The 17,900-nt window shown below is 40.8% G+C and overlaps 2 protein-coding genes across 7 annotated transcripts in view; one reads left to right on the forward strand and one right to left on the reverse strand.

Annotated features, from left to right (window-relative positions):
* The window catches only part of KCTD9 (potassium channel tetramerization domain containing 9), a gene marked incomplete at its 5' end in the record, with an annotated part of 31,661 nt that extends 29,383 nt beyond the window's left edge, over positions 1–2,278 (reverse strand). The window contains one exon of the mRNA XM_041767421.1: positions 2,221–2,278. Within this exon, the coding sequence (XP_041623355.1) occupies positions 2,221–2,278 (58 nt within the window). The remainder of the gene's footprint in view (positions 1–2,220) is intronic.
* A 13,769-nt stretch (positions 2,279–16,047) lies between these two features.
* The window catches only part of CDCA2 (cell division cycle associated 2), a 51,824-nt gene continuing 49,971 nt past the window's right edge, over positions 16,048–17,900 (forward strand). For 2 of the 6 annotated variants that reach the window (XM_041764850.1, XM_041764856.1), the window contains exons 1-3: positions 16,048–16,141; positions 17,233–17,299; positions 17,389–17,568. In XM_041764850.1, the coding sequence (XP_041620784.1) occupies positions 17,233–17,299; positions 17,389–17,568 (247 nt within the window). In that variant the 5' untranslated portion in view covers positions 16,048–16,141. Of the gene's footprint in view, positions 16,142–16,422; positions 16,528–16,631; positions 16,829–16,948; positions 17,051–17,232; positions 17,300–17,388; positions 17,569–17,900 lie in introns of those variants that run through there. The other 4 variants (XM_041764853.1, XM_041764855.1, XM_041764852.1 and 1 more) reach the window with 4 other exon arrangements.

Raw genomic sequence — 17,900 nt, forward strand, 5'->3', positions numbered from 1 at the left:
CTACTAAAACTACTGTTTTAAAAAAGAGGGCAGGGGACACCTAGGTGGCTTAGTGATTGAGCGTCTGCCTTCAGCTCAGGTCATGATCCCAAGCTCCTGGGATCCAGTTCTGCAATGGGCTCCCTGCAGGGAGCCTGCATCTCCCTCTACCTGTGTCCCTGCCCCTCTCTCTCTCTGTCTCTCATTAATAAATAAATATTTAAAGTAAATAAAAAAGAGAGTAATCCTTTGAGTGACCTAGGAAAAATAATCATTATGAATGATCAGATTGTTTGGACATGGACATTTTATGCCAAAATAAGATGGAGTACAACATATTAAAGAGATTTAAAAAAGAAAATACGAACCAAGAATTTTAACAGCTTGAGGAATAACTGATACACAATAAACCATACATCATTAAAGTTTGCAATTTGTTCAGTTTTGACTGAACTTGTTCAGATTTTATATCTAGCCAAACTGATTTTCAAGTATAGAAACCACAAACTGTTATTAACGTGTGAATTGTCAGAGAACATTGTTCTCAGAAGTTCTTTGTAAAGAATCTACTAGAGAAAAATTTTCCGACAACCACTGGAGGCATCAACACAGGGATTGAGAGTATTACACTTGAAAGAGTAAAGCTAAGTGACCGTTTAAAGAGAGAATATAGAGAATATAATATATAATACCTATATAAGCTGATAACATAGAAACAATACCATTATTTTTTAAGTAAGGGAAGAAAGGAATGAGCATATGCAAAAAATGTTTAACTGTCTTTGGCAATCATCTCGGTACTGCCAAGTACTGGAATTGTTACTGACACTTTTATGTGTGTCTTGTGTGGGAGGATGTAATGAGTACTTATGTGACATAATTCTCTCATTCCCTATGACCCCGAAAATCAGAATTATTGATGTGGAAGAAAGGAGACATAGGTGTAAGACAGAAAAAGTTAAATAATAAAAGTTAAATAAAATCAGTTACAATCCTGATTATAAACCAAAGTATGAGTATGAACCCATGAGCTATTTTACCTATGTTATATATTATATAAAACTTATTATCATATAATTTACATTACACATAAATTTCATCTCTAGCTAGCTATGTATTTCCAACTCCTTCCACCAAAAAGCCTAGTAAAAATAATGAACCCAGTAGCAATGAGCCTGTCTGGCATCCAGACTGTTTTGAAATGATATTTCCTACTAAAAGAAATTAAGGCTTCTTGGAAAAAACATTGATCTGGGTCTGCAACAGGAGAAGTATAAGATGAACACCCTGTTATTCCAGACAGTAAGGAAGCTAAGACCCATGGGGTTGTATCAAAAGGAGTTGAAGAGGTTTCGACCAGCCAAATGTAAAATAATATAGGCATCAATAAACACAGAGCATGAAAACATATCAAATATTTTTAAATCCAAGCATTCATAACAATAAAAAAACATGAATTGCTTTTTATTTTGTATGTGTGCACCAAACCAATTAAGTGACCACTGCCTGCTAACTACTCTGTTAAGCTAATGGATAAAAGATGTGGAAAAATTTGTGCTCATTGTTTTAAGGTAAGAGCATGTACTTCTAAGTTGGCAACTACTCATGTGATGATCTTGAGACCTCCCTCCTCTCTCCAAATACAGTAACTGTGATGGCTTACACAAATTATTAAATATTCAGGGTCAGGCTGTATGGAGCTAAATATATCAAATACTCATTAAAGAACAGGGATGTTATCTAAGCCTTATGTTTTCCTTTGAGATACAGAATTGTATAAACTTTCTTCCAAATCAAAAGATACCATATGTGTCCTTGTATGTGGTTGATACCAAGTCATTTTGACTGATTTGATTTGACCACTGTGAATGACTGTCAAACGCTAACTTGTGCAAGCACTACACACTTAAAAATCTGTAACCTAACACCTACAAGGAGAAAATATCAACACAAAAGTTGTAGTTTCCACAATCGGAATGACCTTATCATGTCATCTCTGATGAACGTGTGTGCTTCCAGAGCATTTTAAAAGCAAGTAAAAGATGAGGTATCCATACTAAAATATAATTCAAATTAAAACTTATATTTCGACACACATACCCAGTTTAGAATCAAAAAGGTATGACGATCTGAGTGCTGCCACAAGATCCTCGTCAATATTAAGCTTAGCAAGTGCATGTAAAATATTTGCCATTTTTTTCACTTTGGCAGATAAAATTGGCTTGTTAGGAAGTCACTTACCAATAAATGGTTCTCCTTCACACACAAACAAAACATCATCATCCCTGGGGAAATCAAAATTTAAAAGCCACCATCAAAATCCAGAAATCACATTAATTATCAGTTGACTAGAGGAGCTATACTTTAGAATTATTGTAGAAGACAGATTTTGCTATTAATCTATATTGCAAAGACATTGACTAAGTGTCCAGTGCTTTGCTTAACTTCTTAACTGTCTTTGGATTTAAATTTAAATAAGATCTTGTACATGGAAGAACTTTTAAAATGGAAAATACAAAACAAAACCCACTATGCAAATTATGTGAATTCCACCTTTGTTTTTTTTTTTTTAAGATTTCATTCATTTATTCATGAGAGATACACAGAGAGAGGCTGAGACACAGGCAGAGGGAGAAGCAGGCTCCATGTAGGGAGCCCGATGTGGGACTTGATCCCAGGACCCCAGGATGACGCCCTAGGCCGAAGGCAGGTGCTAAATCGCTGAGCTACCCAGGGATCCCCTAAATTCCACTTTCTTATCAACTGAGGAATGTACTCTTACACTCAAGGGATAGGATTAAAGCCATAGCCAACTCTTCTTTTTATACTTTAATTCTGTAACCCTTAATAAATTATTGGGATTTTCTTCTAAATTATCAGCTGCTCTGTGCTTTGGAAATAAAAATACATTTTCATGTTACATCTAGGAAGAATATAATTCCAAGTATAACTTTGTTATAAAAACTCTCTAGGAAAAAAAAAAAAACAAACAAAAACCAAACTCACTAGGGACACCTGGGTGGCTCAGTGGTTGGGTGCCTGCCTTTGGCTCAGGGCATGATCCTGGGATCCAGGATCAAGTCCCACATCAGGCTCCTTGAGGGGAACCTGCTTTTCCCTCTGCCTGTGTCTCTGCCTCTCTCTGTGTCTCTCATGAATAAATAAATCTTAAACAAAACAAAACAAACACCCACCACACGCTCAAAGGTCAAATGATTGCATGTAATCCAAAATTCTACATTATCAGTGTATATTTTCCTCCCTACCTCAACATATCTCACCATTAGTGTAAATAAATGATCAGAGATTATACTGTGAGCCACAAATTCTTAAACAGGGAGATATTTTCTAGTTCAGAAGGCTTCACTTCTGACCTATGTTGTAGAAACTTTTATTTCCTATAAGGCCTCAGGAATACACTGAATGTTTCATAGAGGTAGTGTCTGGGTTAAGGAGAAATTTGGCTTGATGCAAAGCATCCAACAAGACTTAAATATCCATCGAAAGGAAAAGAAGCTGGGAGACAGATGCTGAAAAGCTAAGTTATTCTAATTGATTAGGATTTTAAAGCTGCATCTTTTAAGTCTGTAATCTCTTCTACTTGCTCACTATGCCAATTAACTTTTTAAGACTAGTATGAACATTTGTTTTCTTCTCTTAACATAAATCAACTACTAAACTGTATGACCCTGGTAAAACATTGAAATTCTCAGGTGTTTAGTTTTCTCATTTATAAAATGAAGAGATTAGAAATGATTACCTTCAAAAGCAGTATATAATGTTGAAAGGTCATTCTGACCTGAGTTTATTTTTTTTTTAATTTTTTTTTTTATTTATTTATGATAGTCACAGAGAGAGAGAGAGAGAGAGAGGCAGAGACACAGGCGGAGGGAGAAGCAGGCTCCATGCACCAGGAGCCTGATGTGGGATTCGATCCCGGGTTTCCAGGATCGCGCCCTGGGCCAAAGGCAGGCGCCAAACCGCTGCGCCACCCAGGGATCCCCCTGACCTGAGTTTAAACAAAAACTAAGCTCTGTATTAGTTTTGTATTAGCTATTGTAGTTTTGTATTAGCTATTACAATTTAGCACATCATTGTCTTCATATCATCAATTTAAAAAACCTCATGCTGGGGATCCCTGGGTGGCTCAGCGGTTTAGGGCCTGCCTTCGGCCCAGGGCATGATTCTGGAGTCCCAAGATCAAGTCCCACATTGGGCTCCCTGCATGGAGCCTGCTTCTCCCTCTGCCCCGTGTCTCTACCTCTCTCTCTCTCTCTGTCTCATGAATAAATAAAATCTTAAAAAAAAAATAAGAAAAAACCCCAGGCCTCCCCAATTAAATGAGGTGACTTTGGCAAAGCCAATACAACACAACTGGCAGAGTCAGCACTTAGTGTTCCCTTCCCATCTTCTTTCTTAAGCCTCTTCTTGCTCCAAAATTCTATGATCCTATGAGGATGGAATGAGGTGAACAAACAGTTGTTTTAAAGAGATATATCTGCCTGGGATATTTAAAAAACAAAACCAAAACCCAATAAACAGAAAACCACTACTGTGGTGGATCACTGGTGAGTTAACCCTACTTAAAGCTCTACCTTACTTAGCAAGTTTTCACCAAAGTAGGTCATTGTGAGATTTATGAAATTCACAGCATTCTTAGGGAATTAAAGCTGCATCTTTTAAGTCTGTAATCTCTTCTACTTGCTCACTATGCCAATTAACTTTTTAAGACTAGTATGAACATTTGTTTTCTTCTCTTAACATAAATCAACTACTAAACTGTATGACCCTGGTAAAACATTGAAATTCTCAGGTGTTTAGTTTTCTCATTTATAAAATGAAGAGATTAGAAATGATTACCTTCAAAAGCAGTATATAATGTTGAAAGGTCATTCTGACCTGAGTTTATTTTTTTTTTAATTTTTTTTTTTTATTTATTTATGATAGTCACAGAGAGAGAGAGAGAGAGAGAGAGAGAGAGAGAGAGAGAGAGAGAGAGAGAGAGAGAGAGAGAGAGAGAGAGAGAGAGAGAGAGAGAGGCAGAGACACAGGCGGAGGGAGAAGCAGGCTCCATGCACCAGGAGCCTGATGTGGGATTCGATCCCGGGTTTCCAGGATCGCGCCCTGGGCCAAAGGCAGGCGCCAAACCGCTGCGCCACCCAGGGATCCCCCTGACCTGAGTTTAAACAAAAACTAAGCTCTGTATTAGTTTTGTATTAGCTATTGTAGTTTTGTATTAGCTATTGTAGTTTTGTATTAGCTATTGTAGTTTTGTATTAGCTATTGTAGTTTTGTATTAGCTATTGTAGTTTTGTATTAGCTATTGTAGTTTTGTATTAGCTATTGTAGTTTTGTATTAGCTATTGTAGTTTTGTATTAGCTATTGTAGTTTTGTATTAGCTATTGTAGTTTTGTATTAGCTATTGTAGTTTTGTATTAGCTATTACAATTTAGCACATCATTGTCTTCATATCATCAATTTAAAAAACCTCATGCTGGGGATCCCTGGGTGGCTCAGCGGTTTAGGGCCTGCCTTCGGCCCAGGGCATGATTCTGGAGTCCCAAGATCAAGTCCCACATCAGGCTCCTTGAGGGGAACCTGCTTTTCCCTCTGCCTGTGTCTCTGCCTCTCTCTGTGTCTCTCATGAATAAATAAATCTTAAACAAAACAAAACAAACACCCACCACACGCTCAAAGGTCAAATGATTGCATGTAATCCAAAATTCTACATTATCAGTGTATATTTTCCTCCCTACCTCAACATATCTCACCATTAGTGTAAATAAATGATCAGAGATTATACTGTGAGCCACAAATTCTTAAACAGGGAGATATTTTCTAGTTCAGAAGGCTTCACTTCTGACCTATGTTGTAGAAACTTTTATTTCCTATAAGGCCTCAGGAATACACTGAATGTTTCATAGAGGTAGTGTCTGGGTTAAGGAGAAATTTGGCTTGATGCAAAGCATCCAACAAGACTTAAATATCCATCGAAAGGAAAAGAAGCTGGGAGACAGATGCTGAAAAGCTAAGTTATTCTAATTGATTAGGATTTTAAAGCTGCATCTTTTAAGTCTGTAATCTCTTCTACTTGCTCACTATGCCAATTAACTTTTTAAGACTAGTATGAACATTTGTTTTCTTCTCTTAACATAAATCAACTACTAAACTGTATGACCCTGGTAAAACATTGAAATTCTCAGGTGTTTAGTTTTCTCATTTATAAAATGAAGAGATTAGAAATGATTACCTTCAAAAGCAGTATATAATGTTGAAAGGTCATTCTGACCTGAGTTTATTTTTTTTTTAATTTTTTTTTTTTATTTATTTATGATAGTCACAGAGAGAGAGAGAGAGAGGCAGAGACACAGGCGGAGGGAGAAGCAGGCTCCATGCACCAGGAGCCTGATGTGGGATTCGATCCCGGGTTTCCAGGATCGCGCCCTGGGCCAAAGGCAGGCGCCAAACCGCTGCGCCACCCAGGGATCCCCCTGACCTGAGTTTATTTTTTTTTTAATTTTTTTTTTTTATTTATTTATGATAGTCACAGAGAGAGAGAGAGAGAGAGGCAGAGACACAGGCGGAGGGAGAAGCAGGCTCCATGCACCAGGAGCCTGATGTGGGATTCGATCCCGGGTTTCCAGGATCGCGCCCTGGGCCAAAGACAGGAATGATTTACTGTTTATGATAACATTTACTACATCAGCTACCACATGAAAGGTAAGAACTTCCCACTTCACTTAATTCTTCTGTAATTACCTATATTATAAAAGCCAGATTTTAGCTAACATTCTAAATACAGCAAACAGCTGAGATGCAGTGAATTGCTCTCTCCTGCTTTATATCAGGCACAGTCTGATACATGTATAAGCAATGCAAATGCTCAGGTAGGGGGCTGAGAATCTCTACATGTAGTTAAGTTTCTTTTCGCTCCAGTATAATTTTAACTATGGGTTCCCGGTGGCCCGGTGGCTGAGTTGTATAGTTGTGCTATTATCAGTTAGGCTCTCTAAGAATTATGAATAAAATGTAGATGAGGGGCTGAACATGAAGAATGAACAGCCAATCGACCTTCCACAGGATACTGGATCAAGGTGCCATATGAAATAAAAAAAAACAAGGCTGAATCTTTGTTTACCAGTGACTAGAGGTTAGTAGACTTCGATTTTTTTTAGTTAAATAAATGAAATGAAGAGCAGAGTATGAAGGGAATTGTTTGCTAATATAGAAGTGTGCAAGAGTACTTATATTCCAATTGTTTTCTCTTGGACCATAAGGATAAAAGGACAGATACATATTGCAAGCTGGGGAGTTCTAGGGAAGGGTGATAGGCAAGCACAATTTAAAGGGAAGTAGGTGGATTAAAAGTCAGATACAATCCAAGTATCCTTAAACAGATGAGTGGATAAGCAAAATGTGGTACATACACACAATGGAATATTATTCAGCTATTAAAAGGAATGAAATTCTCATACAAGCTACAACATAGATGAATATTGAATCCATATGCTAAGTAAAATAAGACAGGTACATTAAAAGGGCAAATATGTGATCCCACTTATATGATATAGGCAAATCATAGAGGCAGAAAGTAGAATAAAGATAATCAGGGTGAAGGGTGAACTGCAAAGTCATTGCTTAATGGGTAGTTTATATTTGGTATGATAAAGTTTTGGAAGTAGTGGTGAGGGCTACACTGTAAATGTACTTAATGCCAGAGAATTGTATGCTTAAAAACGGCTACAATGGTAACTTTTTGTATATCTTGCCGTGGTAAAAAATAATAATGCAAAGCACTAGGCACAGTGTCTTGACACAGCAAACATGCCATAAGTAACTGAAACCTGAATAAAATGTGTCTTCTATATTTCCTATCATTTTTTCACCTCTGTAATAGAGCCTGGAATTCTGTTACTGCAGATACACGTTCCTGGGAGAAAAGGAAGAGAGAATACATAAGGCTTTATGTACAAGCAAACCCACTTGTGCTAAGGGAGAGGGTATGGAGAGAAAACAGAAAAGAATCAAATGCACAGAAACACAAGAGACTGACCAAAGCAAATGCAGATTGACTTTTGTAGCCTGGAAATAACCCAGGGAGGGTAAGAAAATCCTTTCCCACATCAGCATTCTTGTGATAGTTTATTATATATATATATATATATATTATGTATCTATTATATAAGAATTTTCTAAGTGACTTTTGCTTCTTATATTTCTTTACATGGCTTTAGTTGGCCTGACATCATCCCCTCCTTGCCAAAACATCAACTTTCTCCCATTTTTTTTTAACTTTTCTCTCTCAACCAGCCATATCCTAAAATGGATGAAAATTTAATGTATCTGTGTTATGCAATTGATACTTTCTTTTAAATGAAATAATCAAAGGGCCATCAATTACAGAAAACAGTGAACTTATTGCAAAAAATCTTACAGTTCTGTAAATTTGAAAATTGCCCTTAAGTTGGGCCAACATACTTGACATCTAGGGGCAGTCTTGGCATTTGTTTTTTTATCTAGATCACTTTAGCTTTACTCTCTCAAGCACATTAACAAATAAGATGGAATTATATTGCAAAAATAAAATTCAAAATGTCTTTCATGTAAACAGAACCAGAATATCTGATTTAAAAATAGATATATCTCATTTAAAAATAGATATATACCAACATAAAAGATGTGATAGGCCTGGAAAAGATTTTAAGTTGGTAAGAAAGTCTCTAATAGACTGCCTTATATATCCTTCTTTATGTATCAACTCTGTTGGGGATAAAGCAGCAATGGAAATCTTGTAAATCGTGCATATGAGGTTTAATTGTTATATGTTAAGCTCATTTTAGACCTCAAAGAGGCCAATCATTTGTAAATGGTCATGCTAAGAAAGGCTATTTGCTTTATGTGTGGTATGCCCCCCAGGGTGGACCTGGGGTTCCCACATCACTGTGATTACCCAATTTAATAAAGGAGGCACTATACTTAGAATGGAAGCATTCTATAGAGTAAATTGAGAAATGCCTCTAGTCAAGTTAATGACCATCATAATATACTACTACTAATCCTTTCTAAAGTTCAGACCCCAAGACAAGTGAAGACCATCAGTCAAATGGGACAGTAAATGTTTTACCATGTCTAAGAGGACAGATTAATTTAGTGAGTTTTAATTTGCCTTTAAACACCATTTTCAAATTTAAAAATTAAAACCCACACACGTAGTATCTAAAGCATTTTTTCTTACATGCCCATGTTATCTGTTACCTAATACACTATCAATAAATACTAACTCAATTTATGCAGGCTGATTTACCCAACCAAACTACCAATCATAATTACTAAACACAGAATTCAATTTACTCTACCTACACTTTTAGTTTAACACATTTAAAATTGGGTGGGTGTTTTTTCTGGTGCAGGGTTTAAATTCCAGTTAATAGTTTAATATTAGTTTCAAGTGTACAATATAGTGATTCAACACTTGCACACAACACTGGCTACTCATCACAGGTGCACCCCATAATCCCCATCACCTATTTAACCCATCCTCCCTCTCATCTGGCAAACCATCAGTTTATTTTCTATAGTTAAGAGTTTGTTTCTTGGCTTCTCTCCCCCACCCCCACACTTTTGCTCTTTATTTTCTTAAATTCCACATATTTTTCAATTATTTTGTTCCTAAAAAAGATAACAACTAAACTCTAAGCTAAGAAGGCAAATATTAAAATAGTAAATATTAAAAAGTTTGACAATATCAAGTGCTGAAGAGGATGTGGATCAGTGGCAAGGTTTATGCAATGCTAGTGGGATATAAATTACTGCAATGCCTCCAAAAACAACTTGACATTATAAAAAATTAAACATTAATGTACCCTAACACCCAATACACTGGACTCTCGAATAATGCAGGCTTTTGGGTGCCAACTCCCTCTCCCTTGAATAGTCAAAAATCCGCATATAATTTTTGACTCTTCAAACACTTAATAGCCTACTGTTAACCAGAAGCCTTACCAATAATATAAACAACTAATATATATTTTGTATGTTATTCTATTTTTACAATAAAGTATGCTAAAGAAAATACATTCATAGGGCTATAGTGTATTTATTGAAAAAGAAAATCTACACATAGTGGACCAATGTAGTTCAAATCCATGTTGTTCAAAGTGAACTGTTAGTACAACTTACATATATATTCATCAAAGCATTGGTTCTGAGAAATTTGGTCCCTAGACTGGCAGCGTTAGGATCACCCAGAAATATGTTAGAAATTCAAATTCTTAGCCCCATCCCAAATCTACCGAATCTGAAGCTCTGGGGATATAGCCCAGCAATGTGGTTTCTCAATTCCTCCAGCTGTTCCCAATGCATGCTAAAGTTTGCAATCCACTGCCCTAGAAAAATGCTTGCATGTGTGTACCAGTTCGATAAGTACACAGGAACAGTCATAGCAACACTGTCAATTTAATAGCAAAATACAGAGAAACAACCCAAGTGTCCACTGACAGGAAGATAGATAAAATGGGATAGTACTTGTATACAATAAACTATTACAAAGCAGTGAAAAAAATTAAAGTATATAGAACATTATGGATGTAACCTTAGAAATATATTGAATGAAAAATATAAGTCCAAAAAGATTATATATGACACCAATTTAGGATATATCCCAAAGATGACAAAACAATATATAGGTTAGTTATACATATATATGTGGCCAAACTATTAAAGAAACATGGCAAAGAGGGATGCCTGGGTGGCTCAGTTGGTTGGGTGTCTGCCTTGGCTCAGGTCATGATTCTGGAGTCCTGGGATGGAGCCTGGCATCAGGCCCCTCACTCAGTGGGGAGTCTGCTTCTCCTTCTTCCTCTACCTCTCCCTCTTTCCCAAATAAAACTTTAAAAAAAAAAAAAAAGAACCATGGCAAAGAAAACTACAGCATTCATGAAACTGGCTGATTTTATGGATAAGCAGGGGGATAGGAAAGTGGACAAGAACATTAAGTTTTGGTAATACACTTTTTCTTTCATTGTGTGGCCGGTTTACTGATACTTGGTATATTATTTTCCTCTTAATTTTTATATGTTTTAATATTCTTTATATGTATCAAATATGTTTTTTAAATGTTTAAAGTTGAAAAGCAAAGTTCCTATTAATGTTTAGGTTTCAATAGGAAAAGATTGCATAGATCTTACTTTTCTTCAACTTAATGGATTCAAATCTGGATACTTAACACCAACAACGTATTTCTGACCTAATATCAAAGCCAGAAGAAAATAATTATGTCCTGGGCAAAGAGTGTAAACATCAGTACAGAATTTTATTTCACATTCCATTATGTCTGCCCTAAGTATGGCATGGTTCCTCATACAAAGATGGTACTAAATTTCAGTGTACAAAAGGTCTATGACTCGCACAGCCCACTGATAAATACTCTGAAGTTAAAAAAGGCAACTTCTATTCAAGATGTATAGAAATTTTGAATTGACATCAGGTTACTCAGAAGCCACTCACTACTGTCAGACGTCTGAGTCCTCATTTCAAATTCCTTAATGCTACTTACGGGAATATTAAAAAGAAAAAAATGAGAATTCTGAGGCATATAGAGAAATGATGAAAGGATACAACTGATTCTTTTGGAGCAACTAAAAAACCTAAAATTTGAAGATCCCAATTTTTTAGGATTATGGCCTTCAAATGTTTTAGACTGCGTACTCCATCAGTAAAACATTTTTGGGCATGTGCTCAAACATTTGTGTGTTTATTTACTCATTTATAAAGTTTATGCCACAATTAGAAAAAAAAATACAATTTCCCAAATGAGGACTTGTATCAACTTAGAATATGGAACTGGCCAGTAAAAATCCCCTATTTACCATTAAATTTAGTGAAATGCTGCTAAATATAAACTGATTTTAAACATTAAAAACAAACAAGAAAAGAAAATAAAAACATCTCAAGTTGTCTTCATCAGTTGGAAAATATTTTTAAACATCTTGCTACTTAGGATGACCTCATCTCACCATTGGCTAATGTTTCAAAGAACAATATGTACTTGGAGAGTAGCTTATTGTTAATAGTAGTTATTAAATAGGACTTCAAATAGTCTTCTTTAAAATTTGGCACTTTTGGGGGAAGCTGGGTGGCTCAGTCTGTTGAGTATCCAACTCTTGGTTTTGGCCCAGGTCATGATCTTAGGGTAGTGGGACTGAGCCCCAATTCCGGCTCCACACTCATTCCGGAGTCTGCTTGAAAGATTCTCTCCCTCTGTTCCTCCCCCACTTGTAATAAATAGGTAAATCTTAAAAAAAAAAAAAAAAATGGTACTTTTTGATTTCTCAGATCCAGATATCCATTTCTTTTAAGTTTTAATTTTATTATTTTTTTTAAAAAATTTATTTGTTCATGAGAGAGACAGAGAGAGGGGGGCCAGGCAGAGACACAGGCAGAGGGAGAAGCAGGCTCCATGTGGGGAGCCTGATGTGGGACTTGATCCTGGGTCTCCAGATCACACCCTGGGCTAAAGGCGGTGCTAAACCACTGAGCCACCCGGGCTGCCCTATTTTTTAATTTTTTAAAAAGATTTTGAGAGAGAGCAGGATCAGAGGGAGAGGGAGAAGCAGGCTCCCGGCTGAGCAGGGAGACCAATACATGGCTCTAACCCAGGGTCCTGGGGTCATGACCTAAGCTGAAGGCAGCAGGTTAGCTGACAGAGCCACCCAGGCACCCCCCATTTTTTTTTAAATCTCATAGTTTATATTTGGAGAAGTGGCAGCTCTGCCATTTTCTTACTGCTTACTTGTGTTCACATAACAGTCTTCAGTCTGCAGCTTCTTTGAAAGAATCTTTTAAAGCCACTTGGCATTTTGGTGAAGGTTAATTTAGTTAAAACTGGATAATTCAAATCTTAACATGCACTTGTATAATTCAGTAGGTCATAATTCAGAACCAACCAGTGAAGTAGTTTTCACATGTGAACAGACTCCCTTCTCTCAGTAGACCTGAGGCCACCTGACACATTGAGTAATTGAAAGCACTTGTGTCTTTATTGACTGAAAAACCACATTTTAAAATGATTTTAGATTTCTAAGTAAAAATATAAAAAGTGTATTTCTTCTTAAAACTCTACTGGGTCCTCTTGCACACACTCTGTGGTGTACTATTGCACCATGGAAAGCACGGGTTTAGAAAATGCACAGCCCTCTCTACAACATCGAAGCATGCACTAGTTACACTTATGTTTATTCAGTATACAGAAAAGTCACGGAAAGCATATGATGTAGTTCCCTGCAGTATCTCTGTGTCTCTCCAAGCCCAGGCTTTATGGCCCAGTCTGGCAACCACTGAAGAAGCATTACAATAGGGAAACCTATTTGACAAAACGGATACTCATCTTTTGACCGAGAAGAAAAAATAGAAGCTTGGTCAAGAAGGAGATAATGGAAGCGAAAGATATCCCAATATCAAACTCTAATGGTAGTGCTCTGTTTCAGCATGTTTTTCATGAACGTCATGTCATGATCACGCCAATTCTGGCTTAGTCATGTTATTTATACAAACATGTAACCTGTTATGTATTATTCTGGACTCTTTTGTCACACAAGAGTAATTATAGTACATATATATTTTTTAATCAGCTGGAAAGAGAGGAAAGGAAATAGAACTTTGGCATAGAGTATGTTTTCTGAGTAGTAAGGATTATAGTATAACTTGTTTTTACTATTATTGAATCATACTGGTAATTTTCCAACTTGGATTTTTTTTTTTTTTAAGATTTTATTTATTCATGAGAAACACAGAGAGAGAAACAGAGGCAGAGACATAGGCAGAGAGAGAAGCAGGACACATGCAGGGAGCCCGACATGGGACTTGATCCTGGGTCTCCAGGATCAGGCCCTGGGCTGAAGGCTGCGCTAAACCATTGAGCTACCAGGGCTGCCCCAGCTTGGATCTTCGTATGATCTTTACTACTAGTATAAACATATTTATCTGTATTTACTTGAGATGTAATTTTCCCAATCTTTTGAGATTCCCTAGAAAATATTTTTAAAACAAGCACAACTTATTTTTTTTAAACAAGTACAATTTTATTTAAAAAAAAGGCTAACCTACCCTAGTCAAAACCAGATAACTTAAAAATATATATATGGTAAGACTAACACAGCCAAGCTTTGAAAGAACAAAATTCAGTGGTTTCAGAGGAGAGTTACCGCATAGTCAAATATCTATGACTTGGTCTAAACATCTTGTCTTTTAGAGAGGAACAAAGAGATGCTGGATAAAAATGTCAAAGGTCTGTTTTTGAGAACATATTACAACCGTCTGGATATACGAAGTTTTTTTCCCCCAGTACCAATAGAAGTTTTAGATTATCAGTAGCTAACGAAACAGGTTTAGAAAACGTTGATGTCAGAAGTCAGTCTTGAGAAGTAACATTTATGAAAACTCAAGAACTTGAATACATGCCAGTCGTTCTTAAGGTTATTAGATCTCCACACTCAGAAACATCAGAAAATTATAGTCAACACACTAGACCGTGGTTCAAATTTTTGGAGCAGATTTATTTAAAATCTCAGAGTAGCTGGAAAGCCTTTTTTTTTTTTTCTAAAATACTGGGGCACAATCACACTATTTAAAGACGTAATGTTTCCAAAGTATGCGGGAAATAAAGTACCGTATTCTGGCCAATACTCCAGTGAGGCCAATTTACCTTCACCTTAGCCTGTAAGGCACAGTCCTTTGTAGCTGTCATTTAGCCACATCATAAATGTCTGCTTTGGATACTCAAATTTTCCAAAGGGAGCCGAACTTTCATGGGTGGGGCAAGAGACTGAGAAGGAACAGGATTCCTTTTGGCTTGCTTCAGCCTGTGGGGGGGGGGGGGGGGGCGGGCAAATATTTGGTACCACACCCTCAACAAAGGCCTAACTCAGCAACGAGTCGTGTCCAATCAACCCACTTCTGGTCTACTGTGACAATCCCTAGGGAACTTAAAAAAAAAAAAAAACGAGGCGAAATAGAAAAGTGAGCACGTTAAGTTTGGCGGCGGCGGGGCTGAGGGCGCCCAGAAGACCGAGGTGGGACAACCCCGTCCAGGAAACGTCCCTCGTCCTCATTCTGCTCATGCACCTAGGGTAGAAGAATACCGTACCCCCCCCCCCCCCCATACATAAAGCCGTTTCAAGCCTCCTCCTTCTACCTTCCGCGTCTGCCTCGGTCGCTCACCTCTCACTTTCTGGGGCAGAGCATTACTCAGCACGAAGGTGGCAGCGAGCGAGCGCCCTCCTGGAGCCGGGGGCGGCGGGGTCGCCGGGGGTCGCCGGGGGCGAGGCGCCAAGGGGGCCGGCGGGACGGCGGCCCGCCCCCGCCCCGCCCCGCCCCCCGCGCTGCAGGACGCGCACCTGGACGTGGGAGCCGCACGGCACGAGCTGACCCGCCGCGGCCCCCGGGGCGGCGGGGGCGGCGGGGGCGCCGAGGGGCGGGCTGGGGCCGGCGGCCCCGCGGGCGGGGAGGAGGCCGCGCGGACCCGCCGCTCCCCTCGCGGGCGCCCCCCGCCGCGGCGCACGCCCCCCGCCCGGCCCCTCTCCCCAACTTCAGCCCTCTGCCCCGCCGGCCGCCCCGGGCTGCGCTGCCCTCTCCCGGCCAGGCGACCCCCTTACCTTTCCATTTTTGGGGCTGCCGTTTAGGAACAGGGTCACCCGCCTCATCGCGCTGCCCCCACTGGGTCCTGAGTGAGTCGCCACCCTCCCACCTGGCTCTCCTCCCACCTTCTTCTTCTCCCGCCCTTCCCCTCCCTCCACCCACGCGGACTCTCCTCCCTTCGCCACCTTCCTTCTCTGAGGGAGACACACTAGCACGCACTCCCGGTCCCACACCCCTGGCTCGGCCGGTCCTCCTTCCCACCCCGCCCCTGGGCTCCTCAGCCAGCCTGGGACCCTTCCCCCACCTCTCCCGGACTGACTCTAGGCTCCACCAATCACGCGGCAGCTCCGGCCAGGACTCAGCCAATCACCGCCCTGCATTGGGTGGGCTCATCCTAACCCAGCCCAGGTGGAGGGAGGGAAGAGAGGTTGCTGTCTTGCAGACGGGAAGGGTTATCAGCCAATCAGCACAACCTGCAGCCGAGCGGCGCCTCGAGGCGTTACTGAGCACGCGCAAACCCAACACCAGGTAGCGCTCATTTGCATAGGGGGGCGGGGCTGGAGGGAAAGAGGCGGAGCGCTGGCGGGGACGCACACGAGTCGCGGTCGCCGCTTCCCACTCTCGGAAACCGCGGACGAAACGGCTGCCGTCGGGACTGGATGATTGGGCAAGAGCCCGCCCGTCGTCCTGCCAGGATTGGCCCAATGATTCTTTTCGAAGTTCGCAGCGTCCAATTGAAAAGCGCGGGGGGCGGGGCTAAACCTAACCGAAGGGTTCCTCCGCGAGACTCTCACGGGAAGTAGTCCCCTCGGGTGCGGGGCAGCAGTCGGGGCTCTGCGGTCGGGGCGTCCCCCCGCAGCTAGCGGGGGCCTCTCTTGAGCTCACGAAGCCCCTCCGGGTGCCGGGACGACGAGGTAGAGGCCCGGGAGAGTGCGGGGTGTGCGAGGACACGTGTGGACAGAGGCGGCGTAGAGATTCGCGGGGGCAACGCCGGTGCCAGGGGGCGGGGCTGGCGATTTGAATCTGGCGGCGGGCGGCGGGCGGCGGCGGGGAGCGGGCCGCGGGGGTCGGGGGTCCCCGGGCCTGACGAGGCAGCCTTTGGCGTCCGGGAGTCGCCTTCTCGAGCGAACCGTCGGCGGCTGCTCGACACTCGGCCTGCGGGGGAGCGTTGCAGATAAGCCCGGCGGGAGCAGAGCCAGGCTGCGCGAGTGAGAGGTAGAGCGGCGGCCTGGGGCGTGGTCTTCCTCCCTCCGCTCCGCGGACGCGGGCGTCCCTTTGCGCCCTGAGCCCGGTGCCCCGCGTGCTTTCTAAAGTGCAGGTTGCCTGGAGCCCGGCCAGACCTACTCCATGGGAATCCGCAAAGCTGGGTCTTTTAACCGAATCCCTAGACGATGCAGATGTTCGCCACGGTTGAAAAGCCATGACTTCTAGTGTGGGGTCTGCTTTGTTTGATCCCCAACAGCAGTTTCCTCCATCTCTCTCTCTCTCTCTTTTTTTTTTTAAGTTCTCAAGATACCCTCTCGACGTCTCTTTTCATGCCTATATAGGTTGTGTTAGGATTTAGTCTTGATCGAATCACGTTAATGGAATGGGGTTATTTCTTTTTTTTTTTTTTTTAGATGGATACCAACTCAAAGGACAGTCGTGAGCCTCTTGAAGCCAAGGAGCCTGCTATTCCTGATGCTGGTATGTAGTGATCTCTTGCCTCCTTGTGAAATGTAAGGATTAGGCGTTCGTTTGCCTAATGATGTTTAGCCCTCACCGTATGTTGTCAGTTGCAGAAGATACCTCTTTCATTTTGGGGAGTGGGAGTCTCGTAACTCCTCAGAAGCATACACCTGATGTGTTTCCTAGTGATTGCACAGCAGATACTTTCAAGACACCTTTGGACTTTTCCACGGTAACAGTAGAGCAATTGGGAATTACGCCTGAAAGCTTTGTAAAGAACTCTTCAGGTAAGAGAGGTTGTCATTCTGTTGCGGTGCTTTTAAACTTCAAAAATAACTTCAATACGACTCTGTTTTGTTCATCTGCTCTATCTCATTACTTTGACGCTGCAAACTGTTTGATTAGGGAGATTTCTGTGAACATGTGCAGTGCACCTAACATATAGCAGAATACCAGGTCCCCAGGGCGCTCAGAGCCATAAGGTTGAGCAGTGTGCTCGGTTTCCCAGACTGGAAAGGAATCCATACGAGAGTCACTTTTTGACCTCACACTTGGGATTAGGACTCTGTATACTCTAGTTTTGAATTTTATACTTACGAATGACAAAAATAAGGGAAAG

Source organism: Vulpes lagopus, chromosome 8 (assembly GCF_018345385.1).
Source record: "Vulpes lagopus strain Blue_001 chromosome 8, ASM1834538v1, whole genome shotgun sequence".
Taxonomy (NCBI): Eukaryota; Metazoa; Chordata; class Mammalia; order Carnivora; family Canidae; genus Vulpes; species Vulpes lagopus.